Raw genomic sequence first — 27,646 nt, 5'->3', positions numbered from 1 at the left:
ATGGGGGTACCTTTATTTGGGAACAGCAAGCCCTTCTATTTCCGGATCTGGAATGGACTGAGTCAGAAGTTGCAAGGCAAAAAATCCTGGGATAAACATCTGGATGAAATCTACTTACTCCAGCAGAAAAGGTACAGTGCATTTCAGCCTTCTTGTCTTCCTTTTCTTCTGCTGCTCTCCCCTTGTAGCTGATTCTCACTCTTTTCCCTCAGGCTTTTCTGCCAGTAGATAAACTTTAAACAACCCTGGAGCACTTTTCTCTATCAGATCTCTTCTTTCAAGGTGGAATGCTTCTGGAGTTCCAATCTTATCTGCTTTCACAGGTGGGTTTACTAGGTCACAATTGAATTAGCTTGAGTGTTGGACTTCAGTCACAAATTAATAACGTATACTCTTGTCTTTCCTGCTTCATTGGTAAAGCTCACAAGAAAATGCGTGAGGGACTGGTTTGTTTTTTTTTTTTAATTAAGGGGGTGTGTGACATATATGCTGCAGTCAGCTGAAATAATGGCTTTTTTGCAAAGATTCTGCTTTCTGTCTCTCTAAATGTTGCCCTTACTGTGCGATAGAGTGGACTTAATGTTGTTCCACATTCTGGTGGTCAGTCACTTCCTGGGTTGGACTGCTGTTTCTCACCCCCATGGCGCCGGGCTCAACATGTACGGTGACTCCTCTTAGACCTTAACATTATCATGAAGATTGCCTGTGTCTTCACAGGTAAATAGTGAATCAAGGCTGTTTGTTACTGCTGTGCAGGGTTGCTCCCTCCACACACAGAAATGCAGGAGTATTCATGGAAACCCAGCTGAATCTGTTTTTCATTGTTCCTTGTCATTTCTGCATGCACAAACACTGCAGTACTCAATTAACAAATTGCTTCCAGTCCTTTGCAAAATTTGTTTTTTCTTTCCTCACAAAACTCTGAACATCTGTGGGAACAAAAAGGTGGCTATGTGGGACAAAATCTCTCTCTCTCTCTCAATCTCTACATATGTATGTATACACACTTATATGTATAGAGATGAGTAGAATAGTACCTTAAGAGAGACAAATGTACACATCTGTCTTTAGGGAAAGAACTTACATATACCATCATCTAACTTCTGACCAAATAACAAAAACCTGTTCTATTTTACTTCAGAGCAGTAGGACTTAAATACACTTAAAATGGGAGGTACAGTGGGAACAATAGTGTCTACATAGAATGCTGAAGTGTTTACATTTTGGGATGTTCATGAGAAGCATCACAGGTAACTGAGAAATAAGTTGTTGGCAGATTCATCAATATCCAAATGAATGTGTGCAAAAGAAAAGTCTAAATCTATTAATATTTTTATAATTATAACATTATCTTCACATTTTAAAGTCACAGAGATGTGGAAGGGACCTCTGAAGGTCTCTAACTAATCTTCCACTTGAAGCTGGACTATTGCCAGCAATAGATCACATTGCTTTGGCTTTTTCTAGCTCAGTCTTGAAAGCCATCCAGGACAGAGATTCCACCATATCTTTAGGTACCTGTTACAGTGTTGTAGTAACCTCCTAGTGAAAAACTTTTTTTTCCAAATGTTCAATCTGAACCTCCAAAATCATCATTTGATGCTGTAGCCCCTTGTTTTCCCATCTGCTGTCAACAAGAAAGGTTTGGTCCCTTCCTTTTTTGTTGCTCCCTTTCACATAGGCTGCTATTAGATTCCTGTTCAACCTTCTGTTTGCTTGACAATCCTCATTAGTCATGTGCTGCAGGCCCATGAACATCTTGTGTGTTGCTACTGATTAGGGAAAATAGAAAAACTGTTAGTCATATAAACCCTTCTTCATAAACTCTCTTAGATCACTATAGTTCAACCCCAGTGGTCCCCAAAACCAACATTTCACGGTTTCTTTATAAAACTGTGTAACACTACATGTAGTGCATATGATATCATTATCTGTGAAATCAGGGTTGCATGGGGACACAACTGTTCCCTTCCACTTTAGGTCTATATGTTTCCACAGCTTTCAACTAACATAAATTCGCCTTCTGCTATTTGGTCAGAAATTATGTGGTGCCAACATGTGGATACTCTTTTCCTGAAGAGGGACAGGACCATTTCTCCCGCTTATTGTCCTACTCTTTCCTTTCCTTTCTTGTTCCCAGAGATGCTTAGAGTTTGAGGAGAAAGGAAAATTAACATTTTGCAGAGGATTGGAATCAGTTTTATTGCTTTCATATTCTTAATTATGTACAGATAGAAAAACACAAGAGGAAAACCTTCTGTGGTGACTTGTATATGAGAGCTACTCTTATAAAACCTTTGCTTTTGTGGAAAAACTGTTGTAAGCCAAGAGGGCTTTTACTTGATCCTGTCATTTTTGTTGTGTGGAATTGCAGTGTTGTGGCTTCAGCTTGAATTCTTCTTAGTGTTAATGGTGCTGGAATACATACAGTAATGAGTAGCAATTAAATTCTGCTATTATCTTATTGAAAGCCAGTGGTAACTATATTACTATTTAACTAGTATGCTGTGACTGCACACAGGAAGTCTGCAAGAGAAGAACAATGCTTTTTCCTGTCCTACAGCTGGTGATGATAATATCTGAAAGCTAACTGTTTTGGTAGTTCTCACCTTCACTGGAATTGCTGTTCATTCTCTTTCTTCATGTGTAATAGTTCTTTGAATCTTATTGGCAGTTGATCTGAGCATTATCTACAGTGAGGGATTTCTTTGGCTTAATCCTGCACTGTATAACATTTCCTAAAGGGCCATCCAAGTTCAGGAAATGTGATACAATCTCCTAATATTAAAAAGGACTTTGAGTTTATTTTGCCTTACTCTGCTGGTTTCTTTCTATTCAAGACTCTCCTTCTTAAACAGCCTGTGGAGTCCCAGGGACAGTGGTCACATCTCATATGTCCTTTCTAGAACTATCTTTGGAAGTAAACTCTGGGATCTACATACGTTGGAGCGTATGAACATAAAAATCCAACATAGTTCATAATCATGGGGAACAAAGAGATGAATACTTACGAAAATTCAGGCCTGATAGAGGTGAAGAGGAATCACATGCCTGTCACAGTCTAATAGATCTTCCAGAAATTATGAAACCCATTGCTTGATTTATTTTTTTTAGTCCAGATTTCAGTGTAAGAGTTTCTAAGGAGACGTGAACAAAATCTCCCTAGCATGTAATTTTAGAAATTCCACCGTATAAGATTTGCACTGTTCATAAAAAATAACTAACAAATAAATCAGAAAGCAGCGCAAATGAGTACATGGATCCGGGACAATTATGTAGTATTTTTCTTTCTGCTATTTCCTGACTCTATAACTTTGATTGATAAATAATCTATCTTCTGTGTGTCTCTTCTCTTTCACAGCTGCTGCTTAGGGATTAGTGGTATCACCTGGCCTTTGTGGGATGCTTTGAGGCTTAATTATTCTAATGATAATAAAATATTTAACTTGTGTGGTACATTTTAAAAAAAAAACTAAACACAAAATAAAGCATTTTTACACACTAATTAACTACAGAAATCTGTGCTATGGGAAATAATGCATTAGAGGTTCTTGGGACAATTTGCATAACTTGCAGAGAGCTATGGTCATTCCAAACATGTTGCAATAAAAACTTTATATCCCCTTTAGTTTCCAAATTTTTTTGTGACTTTTTAGTCTCACAGACACGTTAGCGAAGTGCTTTGCTTATACTGAAAAAAATCTTTCTCAAGCTGGTAGTGAATGAGAGATGTTACCATAGTTTTGCTGTTCATTTGTCTAAACAACATTACTGAGTTTTCAGTGCACAAATTAATGTAGGACTGTCCTGTCTTAAAATCCACAACGCCCGTCAGTATTAATTGGTTCCTTTGCTCCCAAAGGTGACAGTGAAATAAAGATGCCAGCTCCCATTTCCACCACTTCATTTGTAATATGTTTCAATAACAGTGCTTCTGAGTAGTCAAGATGCAAAGAACATCCTGTTGGAAACTCTGCTGCTGCATATAAAATAAAGTCAAAGGCATCACTGGTAGCATTTCTGGTCTTTCCTTATGCTGTTACATCATCATCATAATGGAAGTTTTGAGTCTAATAATGGAAAACAAGCCTCCTTAATTTCATAAGTGCAAAGGTCCTCCAGAACTGACATTTCCCCAACAATGCATGTACACACATCTGACCTCAGTGCCTGAGACGTAGCTTAGGCTCACAGATTTAGGAAGCTATTTGCCACCTTAAACTTGGCTATAGGTTTCCTTGTGAAGAAGTAAACATGAAAACTGTGCTCTGAGAAAAAAACACCTCAAATTAATAAGTTGTTACAGAAAACTAATTAGACACAGGGTGAGGAACACAACCTAGAATAATTGTGCAAGAAAAGCCCTGTTGGAGAGAGTTGGAAGTTTTGATGCAGAATGAGGTTATGCTTCAGAGAACAAATTTGTTTTATGAATAACTCAGTGATAATAAAGAATAACATCTGCTGAAGTGTTAATCCAGTTCTAGCATGAGATTATTCTTAGGATGGTCTCAGATGCAGAATTAAGAACAGGAGATTAATGCAAGGAGATTGCCCTGCTAGAAGTGACTGAGCAAGACTTCTATTGCTTAGTGTGGTAGATGGCTAAATATCTGAACAGATAAGACTTCCCTTTTTGTATGGTAGCATCAGCAATTAGTAACCTCTTTAATTTATTTCCAGAGAATCTCTGTTTACTGTAAGCTGAAGGGGCTTTGACATACATGCACAAGAGGTTCCAGTTAATTTGCTGAGTCTTGCTGTCGATGCTGAAATTTGTTGGCCCTGTTGATTGTCCAAGCCCCTGTTATCTGTCTCCTTTTCACTTTGTGCTATTACTTCCTAACTCATTCTTTAGCATCTTGTTAGACGATTGCATTGATCCTCTTTCTGGCTGGTTAGCTTCCTCTGAGCACTCCTCTACTGTCCTGCAGTCTTGCATACATTTACATATACATACTAGGAGAAGGAATGGAGAATCTCCTTTGGCAATTTCTGGATGAAGTATTGAGCATGGATATTCTGAGCACCACAACAGGGAAATAAAAGAAAGCTGAAATAATACCCTGCTGATGAATTTATAGCTCAGTTAGAAAGAATTGCTTTAGAACCTCAGTAACTGACATAGTTATGGGGATAAAGCATGACACTAGCAGATGCCAAACTTAAACTAGAGCAAACAATAGGAAAATTCCATACAGTGAATGACTCAAGTAGTAGAATCTGAGAAGGGAAGGAAAGAAGAGAAAGAGATGCTCCTTTGCACCTCTGCTGAGCTCAGTCTTGAAAAAGAAGCTTCAGATTGGTTGCTGTCCAGACAGTTCATATATTTAACATACTTCCTTGTTTTAAAAGAATAAACTTATAAATCAAAATTCTTCTTTTCATAAAAGAGTTAAGAGTTATGGACTTGTCCTTGCATTCTTTATCTCTTCATAAGTGTAATGAGCAGGATGCACTCCAAAAGAAGTGCTTAAGAAGCTGTAAATCCAAAAGGGTACAAATTACCAGCAGAAAGTGCTTGTGAAATCCTTAACGTTGTTTAGAACTATTTTACGTGACTCCCTCAGTCAGAATCTGACCTACATTCTATCTTCTCTGTTTCACAATGGATTTTCGGGTGTTCCTGATTTTGTCCTCACCTACATTGAAAAACAGCTTCCTGAGCATATAATTGAATCATCTGTTAAGAAAACTGACTGATAGTAATGCATGATCAAGGCTTCCTAAATACCTCAACACAGCTACATTCCTTAGCTCAGTAAGAAGACTCAGGAGCACTTCCAGGTGGATACTGTTGTGTTTTTCATTGTCCGTCAAACTACTGGTTAGCCATGTAGCTATGCTTATCCTAAACTGATCCTATAAGGCAACATCAGTACTGCCTAGTGCTAAAGACCTAACTTAGCTGGCTAAATTAAGAGCTTAGTGTCCCTTGACTCCATAACTGATGAAGAGATTGATTTAGAACAGGTTCTTAACTTAGAATTGCTGAATTGTCTTCTCAGAGTGTCTAAACAGGTCTCTGCTGAATCATTTTCTGAAAGCCACCCTCTCCACACAATGGTACTTCATGGAAACTAAGCATCTACTGTAGGCAGCTCTGTTAAGAGACTAAGTTACAGATTTTACCTGCTGCTGCCTTGACACACAGAAAGTAGAGTTGTAAAATGTGAAATTCATGCTGTGTTTGATGGGCCAGGAAGAAATTAAAATGTTTTGAGGGTTCTAGATTGAGGTGACTTTGTTTTATTTTTTATATTAGTGAATTTGGCTCACCTAGTACTTGACATTTATATACTCAGCACATTGCTTTAATGTATTAAAAATGAGTTAATAATTATAATGGTACATTTTAAATGAGAGTAGAATGTTTCCCCAATTATGGGACAGAAAATTAAATGAGAATAAAAGCATGTAGTATAAACATGTAAGTCACAGACCTTTCAGGCATCAAAGGCAGCATGCCATGACATCTGCCAACACTTCTGGGATCTTCACCAGCTTGCTGTTTGGCCTGGGATCTCTGATTCTTTAAGTCCAGTTGGACATTCCTACAATAAGTAGAAAGGTTTGACAATTTTGCCCTAAATTTCTGAAAGCTGAGTATAGTAGTTACTAAGTGTCTTAGCAGGCTTGTAATTTAATTAGTTGTTTACAAGGGCTTTAGAGAATTTTGTGAGAAAGGTATTGTGTTTGTTTCCTCCCACATGGTCTCTTGCCCAATCCTTCCTCCTCTCTGAGGTCATTTGAGGGATAAAGGCCTACCCAGTAAAGCATCAACATATTAATTGTAGCATTGTTTATACTGTTGACACCGCACCTCCTTCCCACTTCCTGCCTCTGAAACTTAACATTGTCCAGGAACACTGAGTCCTTCTCAGCCAAAATAATGGCAGAGGTGGCAAGCTTGCTTCACTGATACTGAAACTTACAACTTTTGCTCAGAGTGCCTCTCTATTTTATTCCTATTCGTCTGATCCTAGATGCAATGTTCTCATCAAATCATCTTGTAATTAGCAACTAATGCAACTGAGGCATGAGTAAGCTAAAGAAGGAATACTTCTCAAAGCAGCAAGGCTAAGAGTTTGAAGGACACATAAAAATATCTCAGAATGGCTGCCTGGTTTGTTCAGCATGGTTCGTTACATTCCAAATGTTTTTATTTCTCCTCTGTTCTTCAGCATTTTTCTAGTCTAGTTTCTAGTAACTTAGATAATGGGGTGCTGCGGGTGATGGGAAATGCTCCTTTTATGGAATGATAAATGTAATGTTCAGTTATGCTTTTATTACCTGTAGCCCATGGCCATTAATTTACACTTATTCAAATGATTCGTATTTATCTGTGTAATTCTGATACTTCTCTTTGTTTTGCTTTATCCTCCAAGTTCTCTCAAGTGTGTCAGTATTTTCTGCTACAAAGGTGTGCAGAACTTGCACATTTCAGGTGGATTAAATCCAGAGATAATGGCATATCAAATAATTGGGGTTTTTGTGGTTCAAGGTTCTATTGTTCATAAAAGACAATAAAGCATAAAAGACAAAAGTTCATAAAGCAATAAATACATATTTCTATAAGCCACAGAATCTATGTTGCCTGTTTTCCTACAGTTTTATTGTTAAATTATGCTATACCTAATAAGCACCAGTTCTGAGAAAACATTTTGTGAAACGGGCCATTTATATTCTCTCTCTTTCTCTGATGTGGGTTTTCTTCTGGCTTATAATAGAGTTATATTAATAATATATTCCAACATCAGTGTTATCACTTAGTGCAAAACACCTATTGCTTTATATAGTATTTGCCCTTTAAACTGTATCCTGAAAATCTTGTAACTAAATAATATCAGAATACAAGGAAGAAATCTGGGACATGACAAGGAAAAAGCATTGAATATATCTCCAGGTATATGGTTTGACTGATGTATATGTCCCACGTGCTTTTGTGTGTGTGTGTGTGCGTGCGTGAGACTAACATCCAGTCTATTGGCAGCTGTTAGATTGTAGTAAAAGGACAGACTGGGGCTGGTAGGAAAATGAGGGCTGATGTTCTCCTTTTTCATATCAGTTGAATTTGTCATTGTTCTACTGTGTTCCTTAGACTTATTCCACAACACACATTACAGCTTGACCTGAGCCATGCTAGATAATTAAGAACAAATTAAACATCTGTACTACAAGAAAGCAGAGGTGAGATAAAAGCACAACATTTGTATCTGAACAGAGATCTAAAACTGAATTTATCCTGTTTGGAGAGAGGAATTTCCTTCTATTTTATACTGAAAATTCATGAGATGTAAGCCGTTTCTTTGGGTTTCTTCCCCTTAAATCTTTAGCTCCTGAACTTGGGCTACTTTGAATTCCTTATTTGTATAAAAACAAAAATAAAAAAACCCTACCCCAAACCACTTTTCATGAACTAAAAAATAAATCTGAAAATGTTCAAGGATAGCAGAAATATTTACCCCAAATTAGTAGATTTTGTTCTATATTTTGTGATTTTCGGGTGGCCAACTCATTATTTTGAACATTGGCAAAGCTCATTTGGATGCTGAGCAAACAGGCATTACAGGTAACTCTGCACCCTCCCTTCAGGTACTTACACACATTGATAAGAACCCCACCCAAGCCTTCTCTTCTCCAGGCTAGACAGTCCCAGTTCTCTCAGCCTTTCTTCATATGAGAGATGCTCTAGTCCTATAAACATCTGTTTTGGGTTTGTGTGGCGAGGGGTTTTTTTTGGTAGTGGGGAGGGGGCCGCAGGGCCGGCTCCTGTCAGAAGCTGCTCGAGCTCCCCCACCTCCAAGCCAGACCGGCCTCTCGCCCAGGCCGAGCCCCTCCGTGAGAGTGGTAACACCTGTGGGAGAACAGATTTAAGGAGAACCTGCAGTGAGTAGGGGGATTGGAACGTGAGAGGAACTGCTCTGTGGATACCGAGGTCAGTGAAGGAGGAGGAAGAGGAGCAGGAGCGGGGAGGAGGTGGAGATGCCCCCGCAGCCCGCGGTGAGGCAGCAGGCTGTCCACCCCCAGCCCGTGGAGGGGAGTGGGGAAGCGGATGTCCCCCAAAATGGCCGCGGCTCCCGCGCTGGAGCAGTCTGTGACTGAAGGACTGCACCCTGTGGAAGGGACCCACACTGGAGCAGTTTGTGAGGAACTGCAGCCCGTGGAAAGGACTCACGTTGGAGAAGTTGGTGAAGGGCTGTCTCCCGTGGGAGGGACGGACCCCACGGCGGAGCAGGGGCCGAGTGTGGAGTCCTCCTCCCCCTGAGGAGGAAGGACAGGCAGAGACAAGGGGTGAGGAACCGACCCCAGCCCCCGTCCCCTGTTCCCCTGCGCCGCGGCGGGGGGGAGGTGGAGAGAACGGGGAGTGGAGTTGAGGCGGGAAGGAGGGAGGGCTCCCCGGGGAGAAGCTGTTGTCAGGCTGGGTTTTACTTCCTAATATCCTTGTTTTGTTTTGATTGGTAGTAAGTTAAATTGATTTTGTTCCTTCCCCAAGTTGAGCCTGTCTTTTGCCCGTGACCATACGTGGGGAGTGATCCCTCCCTGTCCTTGTCTCGACCCACGAGCCTGCTGTTACATTTTCTCCTCATCCCACCGTGTCCGGGGTGGGGGGGGGGGGCGCAGCGAGCGAGTGGCTGCCCAGTGCTTTGTTACCGGCTGGGCTGAAACTACGAATCCATCTTTGTGGCCCTTTGCTGAACTCTCTCCAGTAGCTCCATATGTCTTTTGTACTGAGGATCCTAGAACTGGACACAGACTCTAGGTATGGCCTTACCAGAGTGGAGTAGGATGGGGAGGATCACCTCCCTTGACCTGCTGTTTGCATGAAAGGACCTTGCTGTGGTGAAGTTTGGTGATTGTACTTGTAAATTCTTCATCAGCCCCAAAGGATATACTGAAATAACCCAGAGCCTCATTGCATACTCAAAGGCACTCTTCAGCTTTAAGTGAACCATTCAGTCTGGAACTTGTTTGATGGATGGCATGCTCTTTCCCAGTACAGGCATACATTTCCATTCTCAACAATTTCCTCAATTTTCTCAGCATCAGAGAAAAAGAGTATAGCTAAGCTTTCAAATTTTTCATCATAAACTTATATGATGAGGAACTACATTTCAGAGCTCTTTCTTTTAATTATACCATAGGAAGTGTTACTACAACACAGGGGGAATTCTTGTTTGTACTTTTCCATCCATTATGGGAGTAAATCAGATGATAGCTGTGCATTACTCATTTTTCAGTGGAAGTGTTGAAGATACATACTGTCTCAAGCAAAGGCTATGCTAGCTCTGGAGAGAGGCACCGTGTGTTTAACCGTGTTCCTTATCAGCTGCTTTTTCTTGACTACAGGATCTGGGAATCCCCACTCCTCCAGGCTGCCAAAGAGAACAACCTCCAGGCCATTAGGAAGCTTCTCACTGATGGAACATGTGATATTTATCAGAGAGGTAACTTTATTATTTGTGACAGATGGTTTTCTGTGTAAGGCAAGAGTATGCTACAATGAGAAGAGTAGTATGTTTGTTTTCTAAAACATTTGCATTAGCAGACTCAAACTACTTAACTCTGTGTCAGCAGCTTCTCAACAAAGTGAGTTTTCTGACTTGGACAGTTCATCAAACCCTAAGGGAATGGTGATGATCAGAGGTTTACAACTTGAATGGGCCCATTTTACTAGGGGGACTGAGGGAGGTGGTTTACTGTGGAAGGTGGTCAGTGGAAGGGCTGTGTGTTGATTCACTCCATGTCTGAGTCTGCTGTTACTTACGAACACCTGAAGTCTCTGTTCAGCTTTCAGATTTTGATGGAGTGAAGGACAGAGTCTATGCAGTTAATGTGGCTGTTACCATGTCATATGATGAGATGGCACCTGGCAGTACTTAAGGGGGGACCTAGCACTCCTGTAATTCTCTACCCCAATAAATCCATTTCTGCTTTTGTCCCGTGTAGTTGAATGTCTAGACGACTCACATGCTTCTCCTACTGTTTCTAGGTGCAGTGGGGGAGACCGCCCTTCACATAGCTGCCTTGTATGATAACATGGAGGCGGCAGTGACTCTGATGGAAGCAGCTCCTGAGCTTGTCAATGAGAGGATGACATCAGAGCTCTATGAAGGTAATGACTCATGGAATGAGGATGGGCAGAGTTCTCTGCAGGGGGAGAGAGGAAGTACTACCTGTACATTTAGGAAAGTGGCTTATACTGTTCCTGGTTCAATATATTGCTAAACTGTTACATAGCAAAACCAACACATAAATGGCTCCTGACCATTTGTGGAAGGTGGAATTATATTAAACCCAAGTATACACATGTGCAAACATGCAGATGCACAATTGATAAACCCTTAACCACAGGTGGGCCTGTTGGCTGTAGTGGGATTGCAAAGATATGTACAGTTTGCTTTCTGGCATACTCATGTGTAACAAAGGGGTAACCTACCTGATCTCCTCTGAAAGGAGAAAAAAATAGTTCTTTGGTTGACAAAGAATAGGGATTGAAAACAAATGTGGCCGCTGCTTTTGAGTCTAGACTCTGAGCCAGGTTTTTAAAGAATGGTTCTGATTGACTACACAGGAATATCAGACAGAATCTTGAAACCACTAAAATAATAATGAGGGGGGGGTTAAAAATTCTATTACCTAGTTTGAAGGATTAGAGCAAGTTGTCTTTGGGAGCTTTGTCTTGACCTGATCTTCATGTCCCATGAAGGAAAGCATAGTCAGTCACACAGCTTTCAGCATGCTTCCTGGAAGAGTGTGGCATATCTTGGTTTCTCCCAGAAAAAATGCAGAAAGTGCATCCTGTTGGATTTTTTGGCGGGTTGTAAAGTCAGTTTTCATGAATTCATAAAAAGATTTTTGTAGGATGGGACCTCTGGAAAATCAGTAGTCCAACCCTCTGCACACAACAGGGATAACTTCAAAGTTAAATCACATAGCAACTATGGATGTAGTCCCAAAAAACTTTGATGTACCATGACTGAAATGTGAACTGCAGGCTACTGATCAGCCTGAAGTTGCTTTCTTGGAAGGCAAGGTTTTATTTCTGTGTCTTACAGGGCAGACAGCTCTCCACATTGCAGCTGTGAACCAGAACATCACTTTGGTGAAGGCTTTACTCAAGAGAGGGGCCAATGCCTGCACAGCACAGGCCACTGGGCACTTCTTCAGGCGCAGCTCCCAGAACCTTCTCTATTTTGGTACAGTCTTGTCTTCTCCCTTTGCTGTTACGGGAGGGAACCAGCAGAGTGATGAGGGAACATAAGGGAGGCTTGCTTTAGTATCCATCTAAACCGGATAAGCAGATCATTAGATTATCTCTAAGTGTCTCTAGGTGTCATCAGTCACACACCTTTTAGCAGACAGTAGGATACATCTGAGTATGTAAATACTACATAAATATATAAATCATACACATTTTATATATCTGCATGTATGCAAAAAATTGTGCATTTTATAAAAATCATAATTTGCTTCTTCCTAGCAGCATATACTGCAACTTACTTGTCAACTTCCTTATTTAGATAATATCCCCAAAAGAATACTACTTCCTTTTAGTGTTGGGGGGGGGGGGGGGGGGGCAGGCCTTTTTCTTCCTTTCTGAGTAGGATGAGGAGTGGGGCAGGAAATTTACAGGTTACCTGAAGTAACTTTTCCTTTCATATCTCTGGCTTCATAGCATAGATAGATTTCCCTTAGCATGCTTCAACCTCTCCTGCCTACTGGGGTCTTAATGTTGTTTCTCCCCATTCCTTTCTTTGCAGGAGAACATGTTTTATCATTTGCTGCCTGTGTGGGAAATGAGGAAATTGTACAGTTGCTCATTGAAAATGGAGCTGACATTAGAGCTCAAGATTATCTGGGTATGTGCTGTGTGGCCTAGTGAATTGCATGTGGTGGATCTGGATGCTTTAAATCAGACTGTCATCTGTGCATGCACATATTTTTCTCTCATTACAAACAGCTGTGGGATGTGAGGAAAATGAAAGCCATTAGTCAATTGCCAGTCTTTGCACAGGGCTGGGCTATTCCACATACTTTATCTGGTCTGCTTCCTTCATAGGTAACACTGTTCTTCACATCCTGGTTCTCCAACCTAATAAGACGTTTGCCTGCCACATGTACAGCCTGATACTTTCCTATGACAGGAACAAAGAGGGACCAGGTTCACTTGAGTTGATTCCTAACAATGAGGGGCTTACTCCATTCAAACTGGCTGGAGTTGAGGGTAACACTGTGGTGAGTTTGTGTGACACAGTTGCTTCCATATAGAAGAGAAATGGAGAACTTGAAATAACATCATGCAGACCAAGGGAGTTTGTGCATATTCTTAGTGGGTAGAAGATAGATAACAAGTCCTTTTTTTTATAAGTCTCATGTAGGACCAGAAAACCCTTTATAAGAAATTTCTTTATCCTAATGAAAGAAACAAGTGCTTAAAGAATAGATCTTTTGACCCAATTTTTTAAATATTTTGGGTTAAACAGGTATTAACAGAAATATCCAGCCCCAGTAATTTTTTGAAAGTCTGCTTGTCGTCTAGATTTCACTACCTTAAGTGTGACACATGGGGAAACTTCCTCAGGTATCCACAGACAGTTATTCATAGACAAGTCGTCAATATTTAATGTAAACTCTCATCCTTTCCCTTAACAAAAAGGCAAAGGTGGTTAGTGTTTCCTCTGTAGCTCCACGAAAGACAGGATCATTTCCCTTGCCACACCTCTTTCCTGATAACTTTTAGAAGAGTATAAAAGGATTTTTTTCTAATTAACTTATTCCATATGAAATCTGTTGTCAGAATGTATAACTGTGTCAAATAACTTCAGGAGTTTGATTAGAATTTGAGTAAAAATCACTCATCCCTTACCTCAAGCATGAACTAATAATCAAATGGGAATCAGAAAAAGTTCTTCTAGTTCTTAACCTGCTGTAATTGTCCCTGAGACATATGAGAAGCACAACAAGGAAAATACATTGTAATTAAGGGTTTTTAACAACTTTATTTGTTCTCATTGCAAATACACTATATACTGGAAAGCTTGTGATATCCTTGACCCCCTTTTCTCTTCAGATGTTTCAACACCTTATGCAGAAGCGGAAGCACAATCTCTGGTCCTTTGGCCCCTTGACCACTGTGCTCTATGATCTCACAGAGATTGACTCCTGGGCTGAAGATCAGTCCTTCCTTGAGCTCATTGTCTCAAGCAAGAAGAGAGAGGTACTGTGGGCACCACATACTTTCTATATGCAGATCATGGTGATTATAAAAAGAATGATGAGTTTGAAGGTTCAAGCTCTTTTATATTATGCATAGGGCAAGGACTTTGTACTGTGTGCTGCAGGGAATATGTGAAATGTAGCAGCTTACTAATGTTTGGGCTACATCTGATGCTTTATATACAGTTTCTTCTGAGGTGTGAAACTTTCAGGTGACTGAAAGAACTTAATATGAGCAAGCTACAGGAAATGACATTGTGTGATTCAGTAAAGGGTTGTCTCTTTCACCAGGCTCAAAGATATCGGTAACAAGTACCTCTAGAGTAGCTCTAGCAAGTAGCTTTCTATAACTGATACTGATTAACTCCCACAATGTCCCTGTGAGACATGGCTATGTTCAGAAATACTAAACTGGAGTGCATTTTAAAACCACTCATCATTGCTCGTCCAGGTTATGACTCAAAGCAGGTGAATTATCTCTGCTGTAGGCTCAAACATTTATAAAGGGATCACTGAGATAAAAATAGCAGAGTGTAATGGCAACCATAGGCAGATCTCCTTAAGACTTTAAAGGTACAGTACCCTATTTGTTGTAGTCACCTTAAATAATCCTAATAGGACAGGAAATTAATCAGCAGACACTTTAATTACCACAATTCTACCCATCCTGTATTATTTCCATCTATCAAAATTTTAGTCAAACTTCTCTAACAGAAGTTTCAGCTACTGGAGAGCTTTGCACAGTGTGAAGGAAGTGTATGAAACTCTCATTTGCTTTTATTGAAAATCCTCTAAATTTCTATGTGTGGTGGTACATATGGAAATTCAAGGGAAAGCAGTCTATGTCAAAAAATAGAACACCCTTAGAAGTTGTCCAGAAGACTAAACCATAATTTTAAAGCAGAATATTGTGCCTCTTATCCCAAAACATGTAGTGCATGCAGATCTAAGATTCCTAATTTCAGAGGACAAGATGTCCCCAAATACCATGAGACATTATGATTTTTATTTTCTAGAATGATCTTAAATATGAACAGTTGCAATTTTTGCATGCATAACTAGTAGTTCTTTTTTGCATTTCATATATGTTTGGCCCAAAATGTTTGCTGTTTCCTCCAGAAGAATGCTATGTGGTCACCCCATCCTATCATACCCTCCCAGTCCAGTATTGGACCAGAGGAGCATCTTTAGGCTCCAATCAGAAGCAGGTTCCTTTTGTGTTAAAGGGAATACATGCACAAGTAGGTACTGAGATTATATTTTCTGACCCTTAAGTGGATAAAAAGTGGAAAAAATAGAAGGGAACTAAACTACAGTAAGATTTTAGTAAGCTTCAAGCTTACATCATCCTTTTGCAAATGAAATTTACTCTCCTGTGCAAAGAATTCTAGGATACTGACTTCTGCAGAAAACAGAACACCTCTGGCTATCTAGCTAGGTTCATTACCTCTCACTTAGTTTTGATCCTTTAGGATATTTCTTAGGCCATTCAAGAGTTCTGTTAGTCATGTCCATTTACTGAAACATACGTATTTCTTGCACTTTGTGCAATCTGTCTTTGGCTGACTTAGAGGAAGCAGGGCAATGTAGCAAGAGAAGGAAAACATCTAGAGTGCAATAAGAAGTTTTCCTTTAAAGTAACCCACTTATGCAAATTTGACTTCTTGTTTATTTCAGTGGTCCCCTAAATATTACAACAGGAAGTAGGTCTAGAAGCATTTAATAAAGTTTGTGGGTCAAATTCCTAAGTGAGGTGTAAAGTATACCCTGTTTGTTCTACTTATGCTCGAAGTGTCAGTCTTCTAGCAGAAGGTGAAAGCTTGATATAGATGACAAGTACTAGTCTCTTCTGGAAAAATGTTCCAATTTTCTTATCCTAAATATTCTGATACAAAAGACTTGTATTGCTGTACTAACAAGAATATTCTGTCATCTTCAGTTCTATGTTCCTACAAACAACAAAAACATTTCAAAGATTTATCAGATAAATTTTAGTTCTTAGTTTTCTGTTTTACCCTCAAGATGTCATCAGAACTGAGGGTAATTTCCAATCAATTATATATATATACACACACCTTTGTTTCCCTTTTACAGAAAAGGCCTTGTTGACATTTTGGCACTTGGTTGGCAACCTCAGAAAGGATTCTTGGAAAAGTAGCTTATTGCTCATGTGAACCCTGCATGTGCTCTATGAGAATGGCCAAATAAATTCTTCCCTTTTTCATAGGTAGAGAAACTGCAAATGAAGTAACACTGACTGTCTTAAAGTAGCTGAATCCAACTGCCTTTGACTATCTCTGGAGTATATCAAGCCCCTTGACCTACAAAGCAAACTTTGATCCTTCATAAACATACCAGCCCTAGTCCTACTTCTGGACTGAGTATTTACATATTCTACTTACATCAATAGAAATTACACTTCCACATAGGGAAGACGGCTGAGGGATTACAGGCTCACTTTTCAACTGTGGGAAACCAGTACAATTATAGCTTCAATTCATCTACATTGATTTCTTCCAGATTGGGAATGGACCCAAAACAGTTATAATGAGATGACAAAAACACAAGAAGACTCCATGCTGATTTTCTGGGCTTGCAAGTGCCAGTAAACAAAGTATCTTTGTTTTACTTTCACTTTAACAGAATATGGCTTATAACTGAATGAAAAAGAAAATTTGTTTTGAAAATACTTTAGGGTGATCCATTTGATTCCAAAGTAGAGATCTAGCTCTTCAACTACCACAGATCTTGGAGGCCATGATAACCTGAGTTGGTATAGTCCATCTACTTTGAAAATAACATTTGTCACTTCTGTGGAACATACTCCCTCACAGTAGGACTCTGTATTTTATGACCAGTAGGGAATCACAGGCCAAATTTTTCAAAAGAACTCAGTATGAAAAGACCTTAATATTCTGTCTTGCATCTTATTCATATCAGCATAGTGCTCTTGTCACTATGTTGTTGAATACATCCCAATAGTGCACTACATACTAAAATTAACATTTTTCCCATGTGTTTCATTCTTTCCTCACAGACTAGTTTACTAAGCAGAGCATCTAGTTTTGGGTGGGCTTGAGAGTGATTACTTTTTTGCGCACAATATTGTGTGTTCACATTGGACAAATTAAGCTAAAGTGCACTTGGCCTAGATTCATCCCATCTCATTTTTTTTCTCTGAGGTGTCTAATTAAGGAATACAGATTCCCTACATTTTACATGTGGATGATAGAGAAATGCAAGTAACTAAGTATCTCCAGAGAGCAGTTTAGATCTTAGGTGAGCTGAATGGCAATCTGTGGGACCCTATTGCCTACAAGGAGAAAAATCTTGGGATAACCGCATCACTAATGAAGATACCTCCTTTAGGTGCCTAAAGTTATGTGATGGGCTTACTGGTAGTAGTGATACTCTACGGACATAGATGAGGCAAAGGTTGTAGGAAGAGGTAATGACATTTATTAGACATTTCATGTAGTTGCAATTTCATCTTGTTCTGGGAAAACAGTTAAAAAGAGCGGAGTGACATTGATCTTTCCAAGTTTTATAGTTGTCATCCTAGCAGCAAATCAAGAGATTCACTCAGAGGCATAGATGAGCATTGTTCAACAGAGGAAAAGATGTTGAATTTTTTTTTTCCTATAACATCTCTCTATTTTCTTTGTCCTTTATATGCATGTGTGCAAATCAACCAGATCAACCATGAGGGCACTTAAGAAAATTTCTGTATTCTTCCTGTTAGTTTTTGAAATGGAATTGTATGATAGGAGAGGATTCTTCCCTCCAGTGCTCATAACTCCTCTGTTCTTACTTTTTATAGACCCTCTGTCACTTCTAAAACCATGGTCTCAGCTTTTTTGATGACGCTTTCTTTTTGTATAGAATTCCTCAGCTACTCAGTATGTATGGATATATGCAGAGCTTTGACAGAAACACAACCCCAAGGTATGCAGCAGCACTATTTTTCATGCGTGAAGACGCTCACTGAAGCTTCTGTTTATTCCTGAAAATGTCTGTGGTCTTCTAGGTATATTTGAGCTGCACCACTGAGATTCTAAAAAGAAGGGCCAAAACATTGAATATGATATAAATAATCTAAAGGAAGTAAGTTGCAGGAGCCTGTTTTTTTCACAGTATATCTCACTGGGATTATAGTGCAGGTTTTATCATCATAGCTTAATGGCAAAAACTTTTGAAAATCCAGTCCATTAACAGGCTGCATTTAGACAGAAATTAAGGAACTTTGGAAATTTTTCCAAAGTCCTCTTAGTTGCCTGCTAAATCAAGGTAATATCAGTGTCAGTTTTTTCAAAGAGAGCTAATCATCTAAAGGACCTTTTGATATGTTTCCTACAGATGAAGAGTTCTACAAAAGCTACCAAAGTTGATGGAAATAGCTGTTGAAACCAATGTTAACTTACATGTATAAATGCAGAACTCCAATTTGGAGAAAAAAATCTAAGCGAATTTTGCAAGGTTGCACAAACTTTTTTCTGTAGCTGAAAATAGAATCCAAATGATCTTATTTTCAGTTCTGTGTTCTAATAATGTATATTTTGCACAGAGGAGAGTATCTGTTTGCTGCAGAGTGCACTGTGCTGTCTTGCTTAACAGAAAATATTCTTCAAAATTAATTCCAGTTACAGTAAAAGGCAATTCATGAGTAGAAGTAGTTTTGTATGCGTTTGAATCCCTAGAGTTCACAAGATAAATAAACTTTCTGACACTGTAAAGTTAGCCCAACCTTAATATGTATATATCTTGTACTCTGCATATAGCCTTGTAAAAGATAATGGGATCTTTCATAAAGGATGGTATCAAATGCTATTTTAAATAGTATTTTTATTTTCTGTAACACATCCTCATATATTAGCATTCATGGTTCTAGATCATAGATCTATCTCAAGTGTTTATACATGTCCAGGCCTACACAGACAACAAACTTATTCCAGTATCTAACATGCTTTTCTTGCACTTCTCACTGGTACTCAAAAGCTGTTCTCTGCAGGATATGTTTTACTGTTTTTTCCCAAAGCTCTTTACTGGCAAACTGAGCAAATCCAAACCCACTTGAGCATTCCATTTTTGCAAAATAAATTCAGCTTCCAAATGCTCAATAGAGTAGGTGAAAATAGTATGTTGACGTTCTCCCAGGAAACAGCGTGAATGTTTATAAACAAATGCCCTTATAGCAATTAATTCCTTCTTTCTATCTTTCTCAGGCACGGCAGATCTTGGACCTAACACCTGTGAAGGAGCTGGTGAGCCTGAAGTGGAATATGTATGGCCGTCCCTATTTCTGTTTCCTGGCTTTATTCTATATACTCTACATGGTCTGCTTCACTATGTGCTGTGTCTACCGACCTCTGAAACCCCGAACAGGCAACAAAACAAGCAGCAGAGACAATACAATCTATGTCCAGAAAATGCTGCAGGTACTGTGTCTATAGGAGTCAGAGCCTCATAAGCAGCATTGGGCAATTCTCATGTAACCTACTTAACTGGAAAGTCCAAGAATTTCCCAGTTCCCAGCTACTGTAGCTGTCCTCCTCTCTTTCTGCCAGCTGACCTTTGTCAATGAGGAACTTGGGGTATGCTCTGTTCTCTGCTGCTGGGGCTGAGCTGGTTCCTGTGCCCTTGTCAGGCCTAGTCATGTTTATTCCATTAACAGTGGGCCTTCTTTTCCCCCATTCTCTTTTTCAATTTCCTTTCACTCCCTTTAAAATTTAATTCATTCCCTTTAAAATTTAATTTTAATTTCCATTCACTTTTTTCCTTCCCCCCCCCCCCCCCCCCCCCCCCAGGAATCATATGTAACATATGAGGATGAACTGAGGCTGGTGGGGGAGCTGATCACAGTCATTGGAGCTGCAGTAATTTTGATCCTTGAGGTAGGAGAAACAGTGAGCTGTATAGTTGGGAGTTTCATCAAGACAGGTTTTACTTACTAGACAGACATGAGTTTGTACTCACAACTTGGTAGGTGTTATTTGATTAGTCTAAGTGTTTTGATATACACCTGTGGCAATACACACTGTCAACAGTATCTGTTGGATGAAACAGACTGTGACAATGTACTAGTAAGAGTCCAGGTGTGGAAGGAGCAATTAGAAGGACTGGCTGCACTCATGTACTATCTGCAGGGTAATGCCACAGTTCCCATTCGCACCATCTGTAGGTCCAGCTGAATCCCAGCTGTTGCATGAGATTTGTAGAGATTCTTCACCCAGGACCCCTAAATACTCATGTGTTTAGGGGTGCTGGGTGAAGTAATTTCTGTGTGTACACAGAAAAGTTTATATTTAATTGGAGATCAGTGACTCTGTGGACCTGTAATAGGAGCCTTACTCAACTAGAGTTCTGAGGTGGACATGTTTAGGTGTTCTCCTTACTATGAACTCTCCAAAAAAACCTCAAAAGTTCTTTAAATTAAAACAAATACATCGCCCACTTGATTTTATTGTAATATGAAATAGAAGAGTGAAACTTTTATATGAAAAAACTCAAAGGATGATGCCAGGGAGAACTGAAATAAAACAGGGCTTGTGAACAGCTTTCTCCCTCCCCATATATGTTCCAGAAGGACAGGTCCTTCTTCCTGTGTTTGGTCAGGATTCTGGGGCTACACTACAACTAACACAGTGAGAATTATAAGAAATGCCTTTGATTCCCCAAGCAGGTATTTTTTGTTTTCCTTTCTGAGGCTCAGCTGTTTGTCTGGTCTCTTCTCAGTAATCTGTATGAACTTCAGGCTCACAGGTCTGTGCTGCAACGCCTCTCTGCCACATACCAAAGCCTCTCAATCTGCCCAAGCGTTCTTAGATTTTCTAGCAATCTCTATCACATCATGAGATGGGCCCAATCATTCTGTTTTTAAAATAATATAGAAATCAAACTGTGAACCAGCAAACAAAGCAGATGCAGCTGGCCCCAAGATCCTGTGAATATTGGTGTTTACCATGACATTTAATGGTATAATGGAATCTGTCTGAGTCCTAAAGTCAATAAGGATGTCTCTCTTAGATCCCAGATATCCTTAGAGTTGGAGCAGCGAAATACTTCGGACAAACCATCCTGGGAGGGCCTTTCCACATCATTGTGTAAGTACACCACTTTTTAAGTCTAATAAATATATTGCCTCTCACTTTCCCCACTGCTGTCTTTTGCCAGATGAGTCACTTTCTCTGTTCTTTTAGAGTATTCCTTCTCTTGATTTATTTCTCTCACTGGCTCAACTGGTGTGTAGGAAACCAGGTGAGTGGACAGGTAGAGTTGACAGTGCTGAGAGGTCTCTGTCTATGGGGCTGGTGGCTGTATATGCCTGTCTTGGAATTTTTGAAAAGAAAACAAAAAGGAGGGTAAGATTCCTTTACTGAACTTTTTTCACTGTCTCTTCTTCCTTTGCAGCATCACATACGCTTGCATGATTCTAGTAACCATGGTGATGCGTCTCACCAGCACAACTGGTGAAGTGGTGCCCATGTCCTTTGCCCTGGTGCTAGGATGGTGCAATGTCATGTACTTCGCACGAGGCTTCCAGATGCTCGGACCCTTTACCATCATGATTCAGAAGGTATAAGACACAAACAAGTACGGGCTTGTTACACACATCCTGACACCTCTTGCAGATTGGGAGAACTGAAAGAATACTATTTCCTCCCTCGGGACTAGCATTAATGGCAAATGGACAAGTTCTTGTCTGCACAGAGGGTTTGGGACTTTCACATTCTCTCCTTAGCATAGAGTCTGGAAAATGGTTTACATAGGGTTGCATTGTGACTTGGTGGGACAGGTGGGCCTTATGGTGGCTCTGTCTTTGCTCTACAGATGATATTTGGAGATCTGATGCGCTTTTGCTGGCTCATGGCTGTGGTGATACTAGGCTTTGCATCAGGTGAGTCTACAAAAGGAAAACAGCAACATGTTACCCCTGCCAACTTTAGTATGAATTAAGTGCATGGGTTTTGATTTATTCTCAGCTTGCCCTCCAAGTTAGCTGGCAAACTTGGTGATGATGTATAGCTTCCGTTTTTTTGAGCATGGTCACTTTCCCAGTACTGATTTCTGTTCTCATGAGTTTGGTTTTCAATTCTTGCTCTTTCCAGGGTAATAGAAATTAGGACAATCCAGATAATTCCACATATATATGTCAAGATTTAAAAGCATACTGCATTTATGATATTTGTCTTTGGAAAATGAGATTAGCACACATAGCTTTATTATATCCTTGAAGAAGAAAAGATCACTGTTTTGAGAACAAATAAATAATCAGGGTAATTGAGTCATTTTATAATGGAGACCGGTGATTCTTTGTCCTTGTTATGCTGGGTACTGCACTAGCACAGAAACACGTGTAGCTCCTTCCCAGACCACTTTGCATTGTCAGCATCTCTTTAAAGGACCCTGTTGTTGCTCTTGGAATATGATTCCTGTTGTTAAATTCTCTCTCTCTCTTTTTCCCCATTGGTCTCCTCTAGCTTTTTACGTCATCTTCCAGACAGAGAACCCTGAAAACCTTGGGCAGTTCTACAACTATCCGATGTCCTTGTTCACCACCTTTGAGCTGTTCCTCACTATCATTGATGGCCCTGCAAACTATGATGTGGACCTGCCCTTTATGTACAGCGTGGTATACTTTGCCTTCGCCATCATTGCCACCCTCCTTATGCTCAACTTGTTAATTGCCATGATGGGTGACACCCACTGGAGAGTGGCCCATGAGCGGGATGAGCTCTGGAGAGCCCAGGTAACCTAGTTTAGGTGGTAGGGGGCTCACTTTGAATAAAGAGGAGGAAAAGTTGTCCAGGCGAAAAGTACTAAACAGTGCAATTACTCTGCTATCTGTGCTCTAGAGGAGGTACTTTAAAGCCTTTCCCTGGCCTTCACTTTTCTTAGGAGCTAATAAAATAAGCCATGTCCTTTTAATTCTGTTTTACAGCTTCTGTACATCAGCCACAAAATTTCTTTCATCCTTTCTATGAGTCTGAAGTGTCCAAGTGCAAGACTATTCTTCTGCACGTCTTCCCACGTGAAACTGTCTTCCAGTATATCTTTGCTATGTGGGTTTTCCTACCTTATTTCAAATAGCAGCTAGAAGCCCATCCAGCCTTTCTAGTCCATCCTGTGTCTCCCAAGATGTTCCTTATGCATGGAATCTCTTGTTAAATAGAATTAAAGTTGCATCTTTTTTACAAATCACATTTCTGTGTAACTGAGAGTTAGATTATAATTATAGGGATTGAATGAGGGGAGATGGAATGCAAGGTAATGATAACAAGTAGGTCAGTAACCTCTATAGATCCATTACGAGAAGTTGGTCTGACTCTTACTCAAAAGGCAAAAAAATTCAACCAGATCAGTTATATAGCTGTTCAAAAGGAAATCCATTTCCTAGTATTTTTCTGTGAGAAAGGAATAAGTCAAATAGTTAAATGTAGTTGTGTGGCCACATTGGTAAGTTCTAATGATGGTTAATGCAGATATAAATACTGTTCTCTTCTCTAGCTTGCAAATTAATTACCCTACTTGCTGTCATCAGGTATAAAAGGAAAGAAATTTAACAGTGTCTTAAGAGCACTATTGCTTCCTCAAAACATGGCACTGCTACGTGCCTCAAACCAGTTAGGATTGAACTAGTGAATTGCCATATTAATAGATAGAGTATTGACTGATTTTTCTTCATTGTATATGGAGCTGTAATGAAGTACAGTAATGAGTCAGTACTCATGAAACTGATAATTTTGAACGAGAGTCTGATTATTTTTTTCCTAATTCATCTGAGTTCTTTTTTTAATATTTTTTATTCTAAAGGTTGTGGCTACTACTGTCATGCTGGAGCGGAAACTGCCACGGTGTCTCTGGCCTCGCTCTGGAATCTGCGGGCGGGAGTACGGCCTAGGGGACCGATGGTATCTCAGGTGGGTTCACTTCTAGTGTGTGCACGTAAGGATCCCAAAAGAAGAATCCAATGTACAGATGTTAATAAAGAGCCTTTCTAGTGGCCTTAGGAGGAGTGTTTGGAGTCCTTCCCTTCTGGAATGCAGACCCCAATCTGTTTTCTGTGACTGATGGACAAGCACTGCTCCCTTCAGAAAGCTCTGCTGTGCAATTACTTGTGAAATCAGCTGATGCTTTCTAATCCAGTAGTCACAGGAGACAGACCCCAGAAATTGCATGCATTACAAGGCCTGAATTTTTCTTGCAAACTTCTTACGATGAGTATCACAAAACTTTACTGCTGTGCTTGGTTGGCTGTCTCTATCCATTAGATGCATGAAATGGCAGAGGCAGAATCAATCAATTAGACATTCAGCAGCAATGAACTGCACTACAGATGATTCCAAATCAGAACCGGACTAATTAAAGGCATGATTTCTTTCTCATGTGAACCTAGTAACTATGTTATACTTTGCAAAGACTGCATCATTTGGCAAAGTCTTAGGTCCTGGATTTCAGTTTAGGCGCTGAAATAAAACAATCTGTAGTCTAGGTAACGCTAGATTCCTCATTATTTCTGATTTTAATCAATATTTATACAAGGGTGAGAAAAGATTAAACTTTGGGCACACGTCTTTCCTAACTGCATCATCTTTTGCTGATAAAGCCAGAAGGGGGAGTGGAGGCTGTATGAAATAGGACTTTCTGCAGGTTTTAGCAGAGAAATGAACCTTGTGGATTTTCAGGTTTGCTGGGCAGAACAAGCAGACCTAAAGTGGTACCAATATGCAACACCTTCAGTTCAAGGAGCAGAATATAACTTTGCAAGAGCAATATCCCAGCAACAATTCTTCACTGGATGCTACGAGAAAAGAGTATTGGTGTGATCTAGTTATGTCAAATTACATATATGTTCATTGTATATATTGTGGGACAGTATTTCAGAAGACAAGGGTTGATGGAAGTGGAGCATTTAAATAAAAGTTCAGCAAAAGATAAGTGACATCTTGAGGCTAGCAGCCATGAAATATCAGAGGAGCAAAGGCAAGAACAAAGAAGGTGGATGAATATATGTGTATATACAAAGGATCTGGAGCTAGAGTTAGGTGGGGTAGGTCTGCCAATAGCTTACAGCTGGCAAGATGGAAAGGGCAAATCATGACTGGGAAACGAGTTAAAAGGACAGGAAACCATGGGCAGATAAGGGTATGGGGATGGGGGTGAAGGTCTAGGAGATAATTGTGTGCTGGCAGCTGCTAGCACCATGCCTATGTCTGGGTTAGTAGCCATATTTTTGGGAGAGGCTTGCTTCCTGTGGCTGCTCAGTTTTGTTGATAAGCTGATACATTTCTACTGCATTCAGTTTGTTTTTTAATCCTCTTACAGAGTTGAAGACAGGATTGATCCCCACAAACACAGGATGATGCGGTACACAGAAGCATTTAAGTCTCAGGATAGGGATAACTATGACAAAGGTTTGGAAAAGCTGGAAATCGATAGGGACATCCTGTATAAGAAGGAACTGTCTGCTCTGTCATTGTCACGGAGCACATCCAGGACTAGTTCTCACCGTGGCTGGGAGATCCTGAGGCGCAACACCTTCCATCACCTTCATGGAGAGGTCGGTCATGCCATGGAAGAGGAGGTCTATGATGTCTGAGAAGCCTCTTTTACTCCACAACATGGATCACTTTTGCCACAACAGTTGTCTTCTCCAACTGTTCATACATACTCCAGCATGCTACAGACATTCATCAGCCTTGATGAACTCTGGTGGTGAACAGTTAATGAACAGCTCATGGCATCTGTGCTATGACATACGAATGCAGTCTTTTCTCTCTGTGTCTCTGCTGTTGCACTGATGTTTGCACCAAGCTGGTGGGATTGTTGGGCTAAGGTCTGTGGTGATTTGTCATGCTTTGCAATGCCCTACAGAAATGAGCAAAAGAAGCCAGCAATGGGATTTCATCCATTTACAAAGAAGCGATCAGTAAACCTTCTCCCAGACCATTACATACAGTATGGTCGCTCCCTCCAGTTTCACAAAATCCCAATGCTCTCATAGCAAAGAGAGCTGACTGAGGTTCTGTTTTATGATTTGGTACATAACTGAAAAAAACCCCTGTAACTAAGCTCAGGAATGAAGGTAGTTGCTGATGCTGTGATTAAAAGAACTGTAACTATTCAACTGGCATTCAGGGCCTGACAGATTTTGCCCTCTGAAGAAACGCAGTCTCTATTAGTTGCATTTTCATCATTGCTATCTTAGCAGGACTGTTTTGGTTTTGGTTTGCTTGTTTAGGGTTTTTTGGTGATGGGGTTTTTTTTGTTTTATTTTGTTGTCACATGAATGCACTTTAAGCTTTTGGAAAAAAGTGATTGCTGTTCCTGGGAGGATTCTGAAGAATCTGAAGTGGGAACTTCTTTTCCTAATGAGAACATGTATGACCTGGTTAGGTGACTTTCAGCAGTGTGAAATTTCAACAAAGCTATTAATCTCCCAAATGAGCTGAAGCTGGTCTTTTGTTTGCTGTAGAAGTGTAGGATTCTGAATCATAGTTCTCCGACTTATAACTGAGTCATCAAGGTTGGGTAGTGAGCTACAATATAGTGCTGAAAGAAAAGGAGAAGAAATGTTGGATAGATGAATAAGAGCTATTGCAGAGGCAGTTAATTCAGAAACTGGTGCATGCTCTCTCTGAAAGTCTAAAACTATCCAATGAACAACTGAGTCATCCCCAGTTCCCTTCCAGGTACGATGCTGTGCCAGTCTGTCAGTTTGTCATCTGCCTAGGGCCACTTTAAGAAAAATGGAGAAATGTTCAGAGAAATGGACTGTCATTTCAGGGATTTTTATATTCTCAGGAGTATGGAGTTTCATTTGAATAGAAGTAAGTGGAAAGCAATCTGTGGTCTTAACATTTCCTTCCAACAGGACTAGTAACAGAAACTTTGTTTTTTAAGAAACCAAGGTTTATTATCTAGCACTAGACTTTGAGCCAAATCACCCTGTGATAATCAAAGCAGATAATGAAAAAGCTGAATCCAGTGGATTTCTGATTGTATTGAAATATCACAACAAGCATCTCTCTTGCAGGTGCCGTAATGAGCATCATGATCTTTGCAATTATGTGTGTTTATTTAAATGTCCTCTTTCTCTTACTTGAATGTGTATTTATGCTCCAATGGAAAATTGACAGAAGACTGTCTCTCTGGAATTCAACTGCATGCTTTTGAGTTGACTCATTTTCTTGAACTGAAAGTGTTGTCTGGTCTCACTCAAGTGTTGTCAGTCCTTCCCAAAACCTTTGGGGTTTGTACTGGTAGTCTATGGAGATGGGAACAATGTGGTACATTAACCAGAACTGTGAATTGCTGCTGTAACTCTAGATCAATTTTCTTTCCTAGTGAATAGGAAATAGCAGGAAAGGGAGAACTGATGGCTTCCCCCTCCTCCCCCCACCCCCAAGTACAGTAGTCTTTTCACTAG

The 27,646-nt window shown here is 40.0% G+C and overlaps 1 protein-coding gene across 1 annotated transcript; it reads left to right on the top strand.

Annotated features, from left to right (window-relative positions):
* LOC126048958 (transient receptor potential cation channel subfamily V member 6-like) lies at positions 1-26,216 on the top strand. The gene is made up of 15 exons (XM_049824560.1): positions 1-131; positions 10,351-10,448; positions 10,994-11,116; positions 12,060-12,200; positions 12,765-12,863; positions 13,064-13,239; positions 14,075-14,221; positions 19,443-19,655; positions 20,025-20,111; positions 21,244-21,320; positions 21,628-21,793; positions 22,048-22,114; positions 22,698-22,966; positions 24,031-24,137; positions 25,543-26,216. The coding sequence occupies exons 1-15, from the start codon at positions 1-3 to the stop codon at positions 25,814-25,816; spliced, it is 2,175 nt and encodes a 724-aa protein (XP_049680517.1). The 3' UTR covers positions 25,817-26,216.
* The last annotated feature ends 1,430 nt before the right edge of the window (positions 26,217-27,646 follow it).

Source organism: Accipiter gentilis, chromosome 21, assembly GCF_929443795.1.
Source record: "Accipiter gentilis chromosome 21, bAccGen1.1, whole genome shotgun sequence".
NCBI classification, from domain to species: domain Eukaryota; kingdom Metazoa; phylum Chordata; class Aves; order Accipitriformes; family Accipitridae; genus Astur; species Astur gentilis.
Note: the sequence above shows the minus strand (reverse complement) of the source record. Positions and strands in the feature narration are given on the sequence as shown.